This window comes from Leucoraja erinacea, chromosome 4, assembly GCF_028641065.1.
Source record: "Leucoraja erinacea ecotype New England chromosome 4, Leri_hhj_1, whole genome shotgun sequence".
Taxonomy (NCBI): Eukaryota; Metazoa; Chordata; class Chondrichthyes; order Rajiformes; family Rajidae; genus Leucoraja; species Leucoraja erinaceus.
The window spans coordinates 28,392,277-28,411,857 of record NC_073380.1 but is presented as its reverse complement, the minus strand read 5'-3'; the positions used below and the strand labels follow the sequence as shown (position 1 = coordinate 28,411,857).

General features: G+C 42.7%; 1 protein-coding gene across 1 annotated transcript in view; it reads right to left on the bottom strand.

Annotated features, from left to right (window-relative positions):
* Positions 1 to 19,581, bottom strand: part of LOC129696222 (focal adhesion kinase 1-like) — a 425,097-nt gene that overhangs the window by 85,654 nt on the left and 319,862 nt on the right. The window contains 3 exon segments of the mRNA XM_055633900.1: positions 2,441 to 2,541; positions 9,367 to 9,482; positions 12,668 to 12,768. Coding sequence (XP_055489875.1) covers positions 2,441 to 2,541; positions 9,367 to 9,482; positions 12,668 to 12,768 — 318 coding nt within the window.

Here is a 19,581-nt window from a genome sequence, read left to right as displayed (position 1 = left end):
CTAAAATTGAACTCATGAAAGGAATTTAAAGTAATTGAAGTAAAATAATCAGTTTGAGAAGCAGAGTTCAGTAAGGCTTCAAATGACAACAGGTCATTTCAGCTGGTTCAATAATGACGTGGTGATGGGCACCCACATATCCAAAACTCTGGGACACACGTATATATAAAGATAGTTGATAGAAACTGGTTTTGTTGAAATACTAATTTTGTGGCTCTGGTCTGTTTTAGGCAAATTAACCTTTAAACCAAAAAAAATATGGCAAGTGTGTTGTAAGGAACAGCAGATTCTGGTTTAAACCAAATATAGACACAAAAAGCTGGAGTAACTCAGTGGGTCAAACAGCATCTATGGGAATTGGCGATTTTTCGGGTCGAAACCCTTCTTCAGATGGGTCTTCAGACAAAAAAAATAGCAAAGTCTCTGACAGAATGCTCTTTTTAAACTCAGCAATCTTTTACATAATTTGAAATGCACTGATAACTGGATAACAAATATGTGGTGCATCGAGGTCACAATAATTTACTTCAAAGACATCAGAAAATCCAGCCTTTGCCCTGTTCTGAGAGCCAGATAATTATTCTGGCTGATCCAGCTGTCTTTCTAATAAATGATGTTGATTCAAATGGATGATTAGAATCTCTCTTGTTGGGAAATAGACATTGTCTAACACTTTTGTGGGATAAACATTGCTGCCCCATATGTGCCCGTGCTAATTATTGTCCGAGCCTTGCTGCAAGCAGCATGGATGACATCATGTGCTGTGGAATTGCCCATGGATGCTACAATTATCAACAAACATCTGACTTCCAACCTTATGATAGAAGCAGCTGAAGATGGTTAGTCTAGAAATTATCCTGAGCAATTCCTATTTTGATGTCCTGGGGCTTGGACATAGACTGACATTCATCAGCCACACCCACTGATGAGTACATTTGGTACTTATCTACGATTGTGCTTATGTAAAATGTTTAAGATAGAACTGCAGATGCTGGAAAAATCGAAGGTAGACAAAAATGCTGGAGAAAAAAAAATCAGCAGGTGAGGCAGCATCTATGGAGCGAAGGAATAGGTGACGTTTCGGGTCGAGACCCTTCTTCAGACTGATGTGGGGTGAGGGGGCTGGAAGAAGAAAGGAAGAGGTAGAGACAGTAGGCTGTGGGAGAGCTGGGGAGGGGAGGGGAAGGAGGGAGAAAGCAAGGACTAGCTGAAATTGGAGAACTCAATGTTCATACCGCTGGGGTGTAAACTATCCAAGCGAAATATGAAGTGCTGCTCCTCCAATTTGCAGTGGGACTCACTCTGGCCATGGAGGAGGCCCAGGACAGAAAGGTCGGATTCAGATGGGGAGTTGAAGTGCTCAGCTAGTGGGCCACATGAGTGGCAAGGGTGTGGGGTAAAATTGTGATTTGGGGCAACTGTATTGAGTGTATGTATAGCCTCCGGGAATGTTGGATGGAGTTTTGTATGGATCATGTAATGTATATATTTATTTCTCGAATAAAGTATTTTGAAATGTTAATAAAACTGAGCGGAGGTATTGGATGAAGTGATCGCCAAGCCTGCGCTTGGTCTCACCGATGTAGAGCACTTGACACCTAGAGCAGCGGATGCAATAGATGAGGTTGGAGGAGGTGCAGGTGAACCTCTGCCTCACCTGGAAAGGCTGTTTGGGTCCTTGGATGGAGTCGAGGGGGGAGGAGCAACAAGTGTAGCATTTCCTGTGATTGCAAGGGAAAGTAACAGGAGAGAGGGTTGCTTTGGTGGGAAGGGACAAATTGACCAGGTAGTTAAGGAGGGAGTTGTGTCTGCGGAAAGCCGACAGGGGAGGAGATGGGAAGATGTGGCCAGTGGTGGGATCCCGTTGGAGATGGCAAAAATGTCGGAGGTGACGGCTGGTAGAGTGGAAGGTGAGGACAATGGGGACTCTGCCCTTGTTACAAGTTGGGGGTGATGGGGAGTGAGAGCGGAGCTACGGGATATAGAGGAGACCCTGGTGAGAGCCTCATCTATAGTCGAAGAGGGGATTTCCCCGTTCCTTAAAGAATGAGGACATCGATGCCCTGGTTTGGAAAACCTCATCCTGGGTGAAGGAATTGGGAGTAGGGAATAGAGTCCTTACAGGAAGCAGGGTGGGAGGAAGTGTAGTCCAGATAGCCATGGGAGTCAGTAGGTTATCTAAAAGATGATTTTAATGGATTGTATGCAAAAACAAGAATTTCACTGTCTCTAGGTACATGTGACAATAAAGTATCAATGAACCCATTAAGACTTCCAGTTTATTATTTCAATAGTCTTTTGTTTTAAATTGCTCCTGGAGTAATTTAAATGTTAGATGACTCATTGTTAACATTTACCAGATTAAATCAAACATTTCAATTTTTGTTCTGTGTTAGGATCACCCACACAACTTCATAGATTGGTTTACTCTGATTTGTACCTTTGTAGTAAGTGCTATCTTCCATGTATCTTGACAGACCGAAGTCACCTAACTTTACACAGTCCAATGAGGATACCAACACATTTCTAGCAGCAATATCCCTGAGAGAAGAAAATGCATGATTAAATTGGTAACAGCATCTCTCTTAGTAAACAAGGCTGACTTTGTCAATCTAATTAGAAGAAAACAATGACCCATATATTTCTGGTAGATGATAGGGTGGAACTGACAGCAACTGTGCTTACCTGGCTGCAAATGCAAGACATCCACGCAAGCACAGTCAATGTGAAAATTTCAAGCGTGCTGATCGATACTGGATTGAGTCCAGTGAAGAAACACCACCACTAAAGAAATACCTGATAATTTCCAGAATGTAATAATCCAAAACAATATAGTGAGGATTATATACTTAATATGGAACTTTGTTTCAGAAATATTCTTTTAGTTGCTACCTTTACTGCTGTACTTCACTTTCTCACACAGAGGGTTGTGCACATTTGCAACGAGCTGCCAGGAGAGGTAGTTGAGGCAGGTACTATAACAACATTTAAACAACATTTGGACAGGTAGGTACATGGATAGGACAGGATTTAGAGGGATATGGGCCAAACGAGGACAGGTGAAACTGGTGTAAATGGGACATTTTGATCGGCATAGGCAAGTTGGCCGAAGGGCTTGTTTCTATGAGCCCAGGAGCGGTTGGTGCAGCGTCCGGGCGGTAAGTTTAAAAATCAAGCGCGGGGCTTTGTTCCACAGAGGCCCAGGAGCGGTTGGAGCGGCGGGTGCAGCGTTGCCCACTCTGCAATGTTCCATCACACTTCAAACAAAGTGGTCTGGAGGAAGCCGCTGATTAGTGGAAGCGGACTAGAGGAAGCAGCTGATTGGGAGTAACCCCAGATTTGTATTTTTGCTTTCTGTTCGTACTTTTTAGTTAACGGTTCAGTGAGTTAAGGGTACAGTGAGTTAAGGCTACAGTGAGTTAAGGCTACAGTGAGTTAAGGCTACAGTGAGTTAAGGCTACAGTGCTTTTTAGTAAAGGTACAGTTTAAAGGATTAAGATTTTTATAGTGGGAGTGAGTTGATTTAATTTGGGGGTAAGCCATGTCAGTTGAGATCGGCCCCGTGGATTGCTCATCCTGCAACAGGTGGGAGATCAGGGATATTGTCAGTGTCCCTGGTGACTGTGTGCAGGAAGTGTGTCCAGCTGCAGCTCCTGGCAGACTGCATTGAACGGTTGGATTCATACTGGAGCATCCACGATGCTGAGAAAGTCGTGAATAGCACGTACAGTGAGTTGGTCACACCGCAGGTAAAAGTTAAGTGGACAGAAAGGGAACTGGTGGCCACTAGCCAGCGTTGCAGTAGGCAGGTAGAGCAGGAGTCCCCTGGGGTCATCTCCCTTCTAAACAGATATACCATTTTGGATACTGTTGGAGGAGATGGCTCATCAGGGGAAGGCAGCAGCAGCCAAGTTCATAGCACCATGGGTGGCTCTGTGGCACAGGAGGGGAGGAAAAAGAATGGAAGGGCTATAGTAATAAGGGATTAAATTGTAAGGGGAATGGATAGGCGTTTCTGCGGCCACAAACGAGACTCCAGGATGGTATGTTGTCTCCCTGGTGCAAGGGTCAGGGATGTCTCTGAGCAGCTGCAGAACATTCTGGAGGGGGCGGGTGAACAGCCAGTTGTCGTGGTGCATATTGGCACCAACGATATAGGTAAAAAACGGGATGGTCTTCCAAGGCGAATTTAGGGAGCTAGGAGCTAGTAATCTCTGGATTACTACCAGTGCCACGTGCTAGGCAGAGTAGAAATAGGAAGATATTTCAGATGAATACGTGGCTTGAAAAACGATGCAAGGAGGAAGGATTCAAATTTCTTGGACATTGGAACCAGTTCTGGGGGAGGTGGGACCAGTACAAACAGGACGGTCTGCACCTGGGCTGGAATGGAACCAATGTCCTTGGGGGAGTGTTTGCTAGTGCTGTCGGGGAGGATTTAAAAACTAATGGGGGATGGGAGCATAAACGGAGAGACAGAGGGGTGTAAAATTAGGGTAGAAGCAATAGGTAGCAAGGTGAAAAGTAAAAGTGGCAGGCAGACAAATCCAGGGCAAAAATCAAAAAGGACCACTTTTCAATATAATTGTATAAAGGGTAAGAGTGTTTTAAAAACAAGCCTGAAGGCTTTGTGTCTCAATGCAAGGAGCATTCGTAATAAGGTGGATGAGTTGAATGTGCAGATAGTTATTAATGAATATGATATAGTTGTGATCACGGAGACATGGCTCCGTGAGGATTGTGACTCCGTGGCAAGAATGTGGAGGGAGGGGAAGAGGGGTAGGGGGAGAGAGGGGGAAGAGTGGGGAGGGGGGGGGAGGGGTAGGGGGGAGAGAGAGGGGAAGAGTGGGGAGTGGGTAAGAGTGGGGATGCAGGGGGAAGGGAGAGGGGGGAGTGAGAGGGGTGGGGGAAGGGAGGAGAGAAGTGGAAGAGTGGGGAGGGAGGGGGGGGAATGGGGTAGGGGGGGGAGTGATCGAAGAGGGAGGGGGAGGGGTAGGGGAAGGGGGGGGGGGGGGAGAGTGGGAAGGGGGTGGGGAGAGAGGGATGGGGTGAGAGAGGGTGTGGGAGGAGGAGGGGGGAGGAGGAGGGAGTGAGGAGAGGGAGAGGGGGAGGAGAGAGAGAGAGGGAGAGGGAGAGGGGGGAGAGAGGGGGGGAAGAGGGAGAGAGGGAGAGGGGGGGGGGGAGGGGGGGGGGAGGGGAAGGGGGAATATGATATAGTTGAGATCACGGAGACATGGCTCCAGGGTGACCAAGGCTGGGAGCTGAACACCCAGGGATATTCAATATTCAGGAGGGATAGACAGAAAGGAAAAGGAGGTGGGGTAGCGTTGCTGGTTAGAGAGGAGATTAACGCAATAGAAAGGAAGGACATTAGCTTGGAGGATGTGGAATCGATATGGGTAGGGCTGTGAAAAACTAAGGGGCAAAACGCTAGTGGGAGTTGTGTACAGGCCACCGCGCAGTAGTAGTGGAGTTGGGGATGGCATCAAACAGGAAATTAGAAATGCGTGCAATAAAGGTAAAACAGTTATAATGGGTGACTTCAATCTACATATAGATTGGGTGAATTAAATTAGCAGGGGTACTGAGGAAGAGGATTTCTTGGAATGTATGCAGAATAGTTTTTTAAACCAACATGTAGAGGAACCAACGAGAGAGCAGGGCATTCTAGACTGGGCATTGAGTAATGAGGAAGGGTTAGTTAGCAGTCTTGTTGTGTGTGGCCCCTTGGGCAAGAGTGACCATAATATGGTTGAGTTCTTCATTAGGATGGAGAGTGACATCGTTAATTCTGAAACAAGGGTTTTGAACTTAAAGAAAGATAACTTTGAGGGTATGAGACGTGAATTGACCAAGATAGACTGGCAATTGATTCTTAAAGGGTTGACGGTGGATAGGCAATGGAAGGCATTTAAACACTGCATGGATGAACTACAACAGTTGTTTGTATCAGTTTGGCAAAAGAATAAATCAGGGAAGGTAGTGCATCAGTGGATAACAAGGGAAATCATGGATAGTATCAAAACAAAAGATGAAGCATACAAATTAGCCAGAAAAAGCAGCCTACCAGAGGACTGGGTGAAATTCAGTCCAGCAGAGGAGGACAAAGGGCTTAATTAGGAAAGGGAAAATAGATTATGAAAGAAAACTGGCAGGGAACATAAAAACTGACTGCAAAAGTTTTTATAGATATTTGAAGAGAAAAAGATTAGTTTAAACAAATGTAGGTCCCTTGCAGTCAGAAACAGGTGAATTGATCATAGGGAACAAGGACATGGCAGACCAATTGAATAAATACTTTGGTTCTGTCTTCACTAAGGAAGACATAAATAATCTGCCAGAAATAGCAGGGGACCGGGGGTCAAATGAGATGGAGGAACTGAGTGAAATCCAGGTTAGTCGGGAAGTGGGATTAGGTAAATTGAATGGATTAAAGGCCGATAAATCCCCAGGGCCAGATAGACTGCATCCCAGAGTACTTGAGGAAGTAGCCCCAGAAATAGTCGATGCATTAGTGATAATTTTTCAAAATTCATTAGATTCTAGAATAGTTCCTGAGGATTGGAGGGTAGCTAATGTAACCCCACTTTTTAAAAAGGGAGGGGGAGAGAAAACAGGGAATTACAGACCAGTTAGTCTAATATCGGTAGTGGGCAAAATGCTAGTCAGTTATTAAAGATGGGATAGCAGCACATTTGGAAAGTGGTGAAATCATTGGACAAAGTCAGCATGGATTTATGAAAGGTAAATCATGTCTGATGAATCTAATAGAATTTTTTGAGGATGTTACTAGTAGAGTGGATAAGGGGGAACCAGTGGATGTGTTATATCTGGACTTTCAGAATGCTTTCGACAAGGTCCCACATAAGAGATTAGTATGCAAACTTAAAGCACACGGTATTGGGGGTTCAGTATTGATGTGGATAGATGTTGCTGGCAGACAGGAAGCAAAGAGTAGGAGTAAACAGGTCCTTTTCAGAATGGCAGGCAGTGACTAGTGGGGTACCGCATGGCTCCGTGCTGGGACCACAGCTATTTACAATATATATTAATGATCTCGACGAGGGAATTAAATGCAACATATCCAAGTTTGCGGATGACACAAAGCTGGGGGGCAGTGTTAGCTGTGAGGAGGATGCTAGGAGGCTGCAAGGTGACTTGGATAGGTTGGGTGAGTGGGCAAATGCATGGCAAATGCAGTATAATGCGGATAAATGTGAGGTTATCCACTTTGGTGGCAAGAACGGGAAAGTAGATTATTGTCTGAATGGTGGCCGATTAGGAAAAGGGGAGATGCAGCGAGACCTGGGTGTCATGGTACACCAGTCATTGAAAGTAGACATGCAGGTGCAGCAGGCAGTGAAGAATGCGAATGGTATGTTAGCATTCATAGCAAAAGGATTTGAGTATAGGAGCAGGGAGGTACTACTGCAGTTGTACAGGGTCTTGGTGAGACCACACCTGGAGTATTGCGTACAGTTTTGGTCTCTTAATCTGAGGAAAGATATTCTTGCCATAGAGGGAGTAGAGAAGGTTCACCAGACTGATTTCTGGGATGGCAGGACTTTCATATGAAGAAAGACTGGATAGACTCGGCTTGTACTCGCTAGAATTTAGAAGATTGAGGGAGGATCTTATGGAAACTTACAAAATTCTTAAGGGGTTGGACAGGTTAGATGCAAGAAGATTGTTCCTGATGTTGGGGAAGTCCAGAACAAGGGGTCACAGTTTAAGGATAAGGGGGAAGTCTTTTAGGACCGAGATGAGAATTTTTCTTTTCACACAGAGAGTGGTGAATCTGTGGAATTCTCTGCCACAGAAAGTAGTTGAGGCCAGTTCAATGGCTATATTTAAGAGGGAGTTAGATGTGGCCCTTGTGGCTAAAGGGATCAGGGGGTATAGAGAGAAGGCAGGTACAGGATACCGAGTTGGATGATCAGCTATGATCATATTGAATGGCGGTGCAGGCTCGAAGGGTCGAATGTGTGTTATGATTGTGTTTATAATTTGTTTGGTTGTTTTGTTGTTTGTCTTTTGCACAAAAGTCCGCGAGCATTGCCACTTTCATTTCACTGCACATCTCGTATGTGTATGTGACAAATAAACTTGACTTGACTTGACTGGATGGCCTACTCCTGCACCTATTTTCTATGTCTCTATGAAAACAGTCATAAATACTTAATTCCCTATGTCATCCCTAATTTTGTGATTTGTTCTGGTTATGTCCTTGCAACCATAACAAGGTTACTTTCTAAGTATAAATATGATATTTATATATAAAGCATGGAAGATGTCAGATATCAACCTGAAAGGTCATTGACCATAGCACAGCAAAACATTAATATTCAATGCATTGATCGGTGACACAGGGAATTGATGCAAATTATTTTCTCAATGGAATTAAGATTTCTTTCCACTTGCAAATTGTTGTTTTGTGAAATGTATTACAGGTACCTCAGCAATTGCTCATTGAGTACCAATTCTATATTTCAATAATCAAAATAGTTTTAGAAAGCATTTTGCTTTTATTTCTCCTCAGCATTCTCTTGTGAATTGCAGTAGTGTAATACAGGTGAGCACTCTTTCAATCTTTAAACAGTTATCTTTAAATAGTAATTCTGCAACATAATAAAAAAAAAGAATAGTATTAGAATTTATTGTAAATATTCAGCAGATCAGGGTAGTATCTGTAGAGAGAGAAATGTTCCTAATTAACAATTATTGATTTTAAAAAATATATCTGAAGATATGGCATGACGGTGAGCATTTCCAGCATTTTTCATTTATTTCAAGTTTCTTTGTCTGCAGAATTTTTTGGATTCTAGATGATCTTGCATCTAAACTTTGTTTTCTATTACAGTTATTCTACCTGGACTGTATCTTTTCTGCATTACTTTATGGCAACTTAACATTGAGAATCAGAGCTGAACGCTATTCTGCAAGGGGCATTCATTTAGCAGGTTCCAAAAGCTGATTACTTTCTTTTACATTGAGAGATTGGGAGATATGGTACAACTGGTTTGATTTATTTAAGATCACCCATACTTTATCCTTGGGAAGATAGGCAAAAGTAAATACAATCAGGTGGCTATAGCCTGGACCTCCATTTATGCTTTATCAGGTTAAGTACACAATGTAGTGTAGGGTGACTGGCCCACTGCTAGTTGGGAAGCACTTAACATACATTTAATGTCTCATGTAGAAGCAAATGTTTGTTATTAACCTAAATGAACTGAGTGTGGACCACTTCAGTTCAAGCAGCATTTTTACACAATTACTATTAATTGTCAAATGTTTATCCTTGCAAGCAAAAAAGTTCCAACAGTATATTTTCCTTTAAACGGAATCAAAATATTATTTACTTACCGATGTACAAATCTCTTGCTCTCCAGATAAGAGAGTGCTGTGCTTAGCTGGTAGGCATACAGAATTAAGGAGGCCAAGTCCAAATTGTATTTCCTCACTTGCAAATACGAACGTAACTGAGTTGAAAAGCATAATGTTCCAAGATATTAATATGCAGTTCTAAAATATTTTTCCAGACATGCAAGCATAAACATATTGAAAAGACATTGTACAACAATCCTTCAAGAAATCACATCTAATTTTGTGCAGCCTTAATCTTACACTTTGTTTCCAAAAAAGCTTGTTTAATTTGTTTTAAATTAAGTATTTTTCATGTCTAAAAGCAGCTTTTTATAATAAAAGTACTGATTATGGAAGAAAAAATGAATTGATCAATGATACCAAAAGAGCAAAGGAGTTTTGTTTTGAAAAGGATAATTTTAGGATTCGAAATATTCTATCAGAAATGGAGAAGATAAACATTTTAATTTTTTAAACGTTTAATCAATTTAAATGATCTTCCTGGCATCTTATTAAATATTTTATTAGTTGTGTTTAGAGATGCAGCGCAGAAACAGGTCCTTTGACCCACCAACTCCACGCCGACCACTTCCTTCACCCATTACACTAGCACTATCCTATACAAGAGGGACAATTTACAATATTTACCAAAACTAATTAACCTACAAATCAGTATATCTTTGGAATGTGGGAAGAAACCGGAGCACCCGGAGAAATCTCACGCAGTAATAGGGAGAATGTATAAACTCCATATTGACAGCACCGTAGTCAGGATTGAACCCAGGTCTCTGCCGCTGGAAGTCAGAAACTCCACTGCTGCGCCCCACGCCATCCCATATTCTTTGAAAATGTATGCACACTGCATCCAATGAATCGTACTCAGAACCAAGAACATAGAACATGGAACAGGCCCTTTGGCTCACAATGTCGGAGCCGAACATGTTTAATTTTGGTAAGAGATGCTCAGCCCACTGAGTCCACACTGACCATCGATCACTCGTTCACACTGGTTCTGTGTTATCCCACTTTTGCATCCACTTCCTGTACACTCGGGGCAATTTACAGAAGCCAACTAACCTACAAACCTAAATGTCTTTGGGATGTGGGAGGAAACTGAAGTAACCAGAGGAAAACCTACGCGATCAGCGGAAAAAAGTGTCAATTCCACACAAGACAATAGTGGAGGTCAGGGATTGAACCCCGGTGTCTGGCGCTGTGAGGCAGCAGCTCTGCCAGCTGCGCTAATGTTCCATCATTAACAAGAATAACAAGTTTAACTAATCTCTTCTGCCTGCACAGTATATGTTTTATGTATGTATAGATGTAGAAGAGAGAGTTAGATATAGCTCTTCAAAACAATAACCTCTATGAACCATTTCAGTCCGGTTTTCGCCACAATCACAGCACTGAAACAGCCTTGGTAAAAATTACAAATGATCTCCTTCTCGCAGCTGTCACCGGCCACTTATCCATCCTGATCCTCCTCGACCTCACAGCAGCCTTTGACACCATCTCCTACCCAATTCTTCTGGAACGTCTATCTGCCACCGGCATCAACAACAATGCACTACTTTGGTTCAGGTCCTATCTACACGACAGAAAACAGTTCATCCAGGGAAATAAAGCCACATCCACAACTGCCACAGCCACCCATGGTGTTCCTCAGGGATCGGTGCTGGGGCCACTGCTTTTTATCATCTATATTCAACCTCTTGGCAATATTCTCCGTCATTTTGGAATCAATTTTCACTGCAACGCCGATGATACACAACTTTACCTCTCCACAAAACCAAACACCTCCCTTCCCCCAACTGCCCTCACCACCTGTCTCCAAGCTATCAGCAACTGGATGTCACTCAACCTTCTAAAACTCAATGGAAATAAAACAGAAATCATGCTAATTGGCTCAAAGTCCACACTCTCCAAAACCCACCCGTTCACCATTTCAGTTGATGGCTCACCCATACCCACCTCCTCCCATGTCAAAAGTCTCGGCATCATTCTGGACAGTACACTTTCCTTTGGCCCCCACATCAACAATATCACACGCTCTGCATACTTTCATCTCCGCAACATCTCCAGACTCCGCCCCTCCCTCTCCAAAGACAATACAAAAGTCCTCATCCACGCTCTGGTCACATCCCGTATCGATTACTGCAACGCCCTCCTCACTTGCACCTCCAATAAACTTCTTCATCGCCTCCAATGCATTCAGAACTCAGCAGCCCGGATCATCACCCGCACCAGATCATCGGACCACATCGCACCCATCCTCACTCAGCTCCACTGGCTCCCTGTGCACCACCGGATTAACTACAAGATTTTACTGCTGACCTTCAAAGCCCTACACCACCTTGCTCCCCAATACCTCTCTGACCTGCTGCTACCATACACTCCTTCCCGGTCACTTCGTTCCTCCTCAGCTGCAATTTTAACTGTCCCCACATTTAGACTCAGCACCGTGGGTGCCAGAGCCTTCAGCTGCTCTGCCCCACGTCTCTGGAACACTCTCCCACCTCCCATCCATCACCTGGACACTATCGATCAATTCAAATCACAACTCAAAACACACCTGTTTAGATTAGCATACCCGACATAACTTCCACCATGTTCACCCTGATTTTAATGACTTAAAATGTTTTGTGTATTTTTTGTTTTTTGTTTTTAATCAACTTGATTTTAATATTAATAAATACAATTATTATTATTATTATTATTATTAGGACTAATGGAATCGAGGGATATGGAAAGAACGCAGGAATGGGGTACTGATTTTGGATGATCAGCCAAGATCATATTGAAAGGCAATGCTGGCTCGAATGGCCGAATAGCCTATTCCTGCACCTCTTTTCTATGTTAGATTTATTTTAAAAAAAAAAAATCAAATCAACACTGTCAAAATCTTGGGTGTACACATAAGTATATCCTAGATACAGAAAAAAGCTGGAGAAACTCAGCAGGTGCAGCAGCATCTATGGAGTGAAGGAAATGGGCAACGTTTCGGGCCGAAACCCTTCTTCAGACTGATAGGGGGTGGCGGGGAGAAGGAAGGAAAAAGGAGGAGGAGCCCGAGGGCTGGTGGATGGGAGGAGACAGCCCAAGGGCTGAGGAAGGGGAGGAGACAGCAAGGGCTAACAAAATTGGGAGAATTCAATGTTCATGCCCGCAGGATGCAGACTACCCAAGCGGAATATAAGGTGCTGTTCCTCCAATTTCCGGTGTTGCTCACTCTGGCAATGGAGGAGACCCAGTACAGAGAGGTCGGATTGATGTGCTTCTGAGTACAGCTTAGAGTACATACCTCTCCAAATGTACACAGTTCCATAATTATCCAGACTGGATTTTCAGTAATTACGCCAATCAGCTTCACTATATGAGGGTGGTCAAATTGTCGCATGGTCACTTTTAAGAAAGAAAACACATTTTATTATTTTTTAACATCTTTAAAAGAGATGAAAGAGAAAGGCCAAAATTATATACAACTCAATGGAGTACATTATTCAACTCCTCATGCTTACTCTATTGTTCAATTAGCTCACAGCTAATCTATACACTGACATTATTTATCTACAATAGCACTCGTTTTCATCCAATAAATGCTTATCAGTCCCTTCCTTGCGCAGCACACATGACCTTTTAAGAAAGTAGAACCTGGAGCTCCATCACCCATCAGTTCACAAACAGCTGCTTGCTTTTGTAGTGATCAACAAGAAAAAATACGAAACTTCAGCAGTTAAAATCTGAGTCAATAATGCTAACTTCACAAATACTGAACTGCAGATTACTAGAATCAGTTTGCAGCAACATAACTGTCCATTATCCATATTTGTAATAGAAGCCAGAATTGTGAAAGTAATTAGAAAATCTAGCATTTGAATTATTTTGCACTTCTTCTATTATTGAAGTCAAAGACTTGAAAATATAGTCAAAAGCTTTAAAGAGCTCTCTATATAGGATTGGCACACTGTGCTTAAATGTGGAATTAATTAATTAATTACATATTTAAAAAAATGGACGAATAAAGCTGTAAAGAAGGTCATCTGATCAATGAGTTAAATGGAAGCTATTAGAGAGTGAGAACATAATCTAAAGAATGTAGGAGTTGCAAAATGCAGAGCAGGAATACATGCCCAGCAGGTTGGGGTTACCATGACCTCCACTTAAAGAGATAAAAAAGGAAAGATGTTGTGTGGGAAGTAAGCGGGAGCAGGGGAAACATACAAGCTGGGCCAGTATCGCAGATAATGACGTTGCGGACAGAGGTCTATTAAGTGTCAGCCACATAGCCAAGTGACCGAGGTAGCATTTGCACTGACATTTCCTCCTCCAAAAGGATTTTTTTGACCAACCATAGTTTCATCGTCACACTGATGCAGCAATTAAGGTTACAAGGAATTTACATGGATAATGATAATGATACCTTAAATATAACTGATCATTAATTTCTGAGACAGGAAATAATATTTGGCTAAGTAAATGAGTATTTTTTTTATATTTTAGGTTTGCCACAATATGTTATGTGTATTTTGTAGATTTCAATTTAGTTGAAAGATGCTTTTGTTTAATAATCAGAAGCATGCTTCTGATCCCGTTCCGAGTAATAGTCCTATAAAGGGAAGGAAGCATGACTTGTACAATGGCTTAATTCCTCTTTTTTTTATTAAACCACATCTCTATTATAGAGACATTAAAAGCAGCTGAACAGTTTAGAAAGGGGTTACAGGAATGATGTCAAACTTATTAAAGAGCAGCTTTGCCCCACTGCACTTTATCTGGCTAGGTTTTGACCACTGATCTGACCAACCTCAATTACTATCTTCAAAACCAAACCCTATGCTTTTTCACCCTTTTTTGACTTACAGTGCCCTCCATAATGTTTGGGACAAAGACCCACATTTATTTATTTGCCTCTATACCCCACAATTTGAGATTTGTAATAGAAAAAAATCACATAAGGTTAAAGTGCACAGTCAGATTTTATTAAAAGCTATTTTTATACATTTTGGTTTAATCATGTAAAAATTACAGCTGTATTTATACATAGCCCCCCTATTTTAGGCACCATAATGTTTGGGACACATGGCTTCACGGGCGTTTGTAATTGCTCAGGTGTGTTTAATTGCATCCTTAATGCGGGCATAGAGAGCTCTCAGCACCTAGTTTTTTCTCCAGTCTTTCAATCACCTTTGGAAACTTTTATTGTTGTTAATCAACATGAGGACCAAAGTTGTGCCAATGAAAGTCAAAGAAGCCATAATGAGACAGAGAAACAAGAATAAAACTGTTAGAGACATCAGCCAAACCTTAGGCTTACCAAAATCAACTGTATGGAACATCATTAAGAAGAAAGAGAGCACTGGTGAGCTTACTAGTTGCAAAGGGACTGGCAGGCCAAGGAAGACCTCCACAGCTGATGACAGAAGAAGTCTCTCTATAATAAAGAAATATCCCCAAAACCTGTCCAACAGATCAGAAACACTCTTCAGGAGTTAGGTGTTGATTTGTCAATGACCACTGATCGCAGAAGACTTCATGAACAGAAATACAGAGGCTACACAGCAAGATGCAAATCACTGGTTAGCTGCAAAAATAGGATGGCCAAGTTACAGTTTGCCAAGAAGTACTTAAAAGAGCAACCACATTTCTATAAAAAAGGTCTTGTGGATAGATGAGACAAAGATTAACTTATATCAGAATGATGGCAAGAGCAAAGTATGGAGGAGAGAAGGAACTGCCCAAGATCCAAAGAATACCACCTCATCTGTGAAACACAGTGGTGGGGGTATTATGGCCTGGGCATGTATGGCTGCTGAAGGTACTGGCTCACTTATCTTCATTAATGATACAACTGCTGATGGTAGTAGCACAATGAATTCTGAAGTGTATAGACACATCGTATCTGCTGAAGTTCAAACAAATGCCTCAAAACTCAATGGCCGGCTGTTCATTCTACAGCAAGACAATGATCATAACATACTGCTAAAGCAACAAAGGAGTTTTTCAAAGCTAAAAAAGGTCAATTCTTGAGTGGCCAAGAAAACATCCTGCAACTGGTGATGTCCATGAATCGCAGACGTCAAGCAGTCATTGCATGCAAAGGATGTGCAACAAAATACTAAACATGACTACTTTCATTGACATGACATTGCTGTGTCCTGAAATGGGGGGGACTATGTATAAACACTGTTGTCATTTCTACATGGTGAAAACAAAATGGATAAAAATAGCCTTTATTAAAATCTGACAATGTGTGCCTCAACCACATGCGATTTTTTCTATTACAAATCTCAAATTGTGGAGTACAGAGGCAAATAAACAAATGATGGTTCTTTGTCCCAAACATTATGGAGGGCACTGTGAAGTCCATTCACAATCGTGAGCTGGAGAGTGTTCAATCATAAAATAACCTATTAAAATACAGATTATTGCATTCAATAGTTCACACAGCCTGAGAGTAGGAAGAGAGGGTCAATATTTAACAATCAGTTCAAGATGGCATGGAAGGATTGCTATCAGATTGAAAGTGTTGGTCTGAAGCATATAACCAAGGCAGAGATAAGAAGAGGGCATGGGTAAAGTTCTGCAAGTAGAGTGGTTCGGCTTTTAGTATTATATATTTTTACCTGACATATTTCTTTTTAAAAAATAGCTGCTTTTTCACTCAATCTACATTTCATTACTTCAAAATCAAACTATTTCAAACTAATCAGCATGATGACTCTTGCATGCGGACTCAGTGGACTATTTCTGTACAATTGCTACTCGGGGATGGTATGGTGACACTCTACTGGACTGTTTGTATGAAAAGGATTTCACTGTGCCTTTGCATTTCACACATGTGATAATAAAGCGCCATTGAACAATTATAGCAAAACTACCTAGTATCCCTTCTGGATAATCCACCAGGAATTTGTGCCAGGAAAAAATAAGTACAAAATTATATGCTTTGCAATTTATTTATGTTAAAGGAGCAATGTTTTTATTTACATTCCAGATTGATGTGCGTGAAGGACAGATGGTCCGTGCCCATTTCTTACTTGACGCTGTTATGCTTTACACAGAAAAGGAGATTTTATTTTAACTTCAGGGCATATTGCAGTAATATTCCAAGACACAGTCAGTTTACAACCAGCAAGTCCTGTTTTCTGTGTGAATTGCCAGCTTTGCAATCAATCGGTGTCTATTTAAAAAAAAAATTCTTGGGAGATACAGGCAAAACTATTTCAAACTAATGCAAGCTGCCTTAAAAATATCCACTGAGTTGGCTTCCACAGCCTTCTGTGGCAAAGAATTCCACAAATTCACCACCCTCTGACATAATAAATGTCTCCTCATTTCCTGCCTATAAGAACATCCTTTAATTCTTAAGTTATGACCTCCAGTCCTAGACTCACCCGCCAGTGGAAACATCCTGTCCACATCCATTCTATCCAAGCGTTTCACTATGCAGTATGTATCAATGAGGTTCCGCCTCATTCTTCTAAACCCCAGCGAGTACAAACACTCATCATAGGTTAACCTACTCATTCCTGGGATCATTCTTGTAAACCTCCTCTGGGCTCTTTGCAGAGCCAGCACATCCTTCCTCAGATATGGTGCCCAAAATTGCTCACAATATTAGAAATGCAGCCTTACCAGCGCCTTATAGAGCCTCAACGTACATCCCTCTTTTTGTATACAAGCCCTCTTGAAATAAATGCTAGCATTACGGTTGCATAACAGATGCGATGCTGCCTTCAGGTCAGGTGACAGAGCTCTGTACAGGGCTGCTCGAGCCAATCTGGAAAGTGGTATTAAAAAAGCCAAGGCGGACCATAAGAGGAGCATAGAGTCCCACTTGTCCAGCAATAATACACGGGAGGTATGGCGGGGCATACAAGACATTACCAACTACAGAGGCTGTGCCACAAAGTCAGAAGACCTGAGTGCGCCGCTGGCAGAAAAGCTAAATTGCTTCTTCTCCCGCTTTGAAACATCACAACAGCAGCACTCACCTGCTACAGCCCTGTTTCCACCCTCACCTAGCTCCGGTACTACTCCACTCACTGTCAGGGAGCACAATGTCAGACGGGTGCTCCTGGCAGTGAACCCCAAGAAGGCTACCGGCCCAGATGGAGTCCCTGGTAAGGTGCTCAAAGCGTGCGCCCACCAGCTCACTGCCATCTTCACCAGAATTTTCAACCTCTCCCTGGCCCAGGCAGTTACTCCGTCCTGCCTAAAATCAGCCACAATCATCCCTGTGCCGAAGAAGTCTACCATCACCAGCCTTAATGACTACCGTCCTGTGGCCCTCACTCCGGTAATCACGAAGTGCTTCGAGAGGTTGGTCCTCCAGCACATCAAGGACTATCTACCACCAGACCTCGACCCCCACCAATTCGCCTATCGCCAAAACAGATCCACAGAAGACGCCATCACCGTAGCTCTCCACTCTGTGCTGAGCCATCTGGAGCAGGGGCAGAGCTACATCCGGATGCTCTTTGTGGATTTTAGTTCAGCCTTTAATACAATCATTCCGGACATTCTCATTGGTAAACTGGTCACTCTTGGGCTCCCCACTGTCACATGTGCCTGGATAAAGGATTTCCTCACCAACCGGCCCCAGACTGTGAGACTCGGCCCCCACCTCTCCTCCACTCGCAGGTTGAGTACCGGTTCCCCACAGGGCTGTGTATTAAGCCCCCTCTTATACTGTCTCTACACCTACGACTGTAGTCCGGCCCACAACAACAACCGCATCGTCAAATTTGCTGACGACACTACAGTAGTCGGACTTATTTCAAAGGGAGACGAGGCAGCCTACAGAGAGGAAGTCCTGAAGTTGACAACCTGGTGCTCAGAAAACAATCTGGCTCTGAACACCAGGAAAACAAAAGAACTCATTGTCGACTTCAGGAGGCACAGCACCGACTTAGTCCCCCTACATATCAATGGCGAGTGTGTGGAGAGGGTCAACACCTTCCGGTTTCTCGGCGTCCATATCGCTGCTGACATCTCCTGGACGGACAACACGACAGCGGTCATCAAGAAGGCTCAGCAGCGGCTGCACTTCCTGAGGGTCCTCAGGAAGCACAACCTGGACTCTAACCTGCTGCTGACCTTCTACTGCTCGTCCATCGAGAGCCTGCTGACATACTGCATTACAGCATGGTATGGCAGCTGCACCATGGCAGACAGGGAGAGGCTTCAGAGGGTAACCAGGACAGCGCAGAGGATCATTGGCTGCCCTCTCCCCTCCCTGATGGACATCTACACCTCCCGCTGCCTTAGCAGGGCAAAGAAGATCATCAAAGACAGCTCCCATCCTGCGTTTGGACTGTTCGACCTGCTGCCCTCTGGAAGGCGCTATAGGTGCATCAAACCCAGGACAAACAGACTCAGGAATAGTTGCTTTCCGAGAATTATATCTACTATAAATTCAAATTCACACATGCACTGACTACACCGCCCAACACGGACTTCCATCTGTATATATGTATATATGTATGTAGCGCCACAGAATTTGTGCACCTATTCCCCCCCCCCCCCCCCCCATCTCCCTTCTGTTTTTTGTTTTTTCTGTTTCTTGTTTTTTGTGCTAAATTGTATGTATGCACTGAGTACGAGCAGCTTTCAGTTTCACTATACATGTATAGTGACAATAAATGGCATATCTATATCTATCTACAAGTTGCCCCATGAATGGAGTGTATTCCTCAGTCATTTCAGGCAGCAGTTAAATGTTAACCGCATTGTTGCATTTAGAGTCATCATAAGTTCTGATGGTGTTTGGATGACCAACTTCCTTCCTTCTTTGCAAGACATGAACAATTGGGCTTTTACAATCCAGTACATATCAATGCCAAATTTACTGATATCACTATTGTTTTTCTTTTAAATTAGAGATTTATTTAATTATGTAAATTTATATTCTCACCTACAATGCTAGAATTTAAATTTGTGATATGATAAATTTTCCAGACGGAAGATACTGGTCTCGTAAAGAATATGGACCTTTTAGGCAAGACAATAGTTACTACCCATTCTTGGTTGCCTTGAATTAATGAAGACGCAACCATGAAATTAAGAAGTAGGGCAGCTGACAGGAGTACTTTACTTTGATAAAGTGGTTACGTTCAATACATCTGATGTATTTTTTTAATCATTTTATGAACTTCATAATTTTCCTGAATTTTTTCAGAGAGGATGGTGGTGCATGGAACAAGCTGTCAGAGG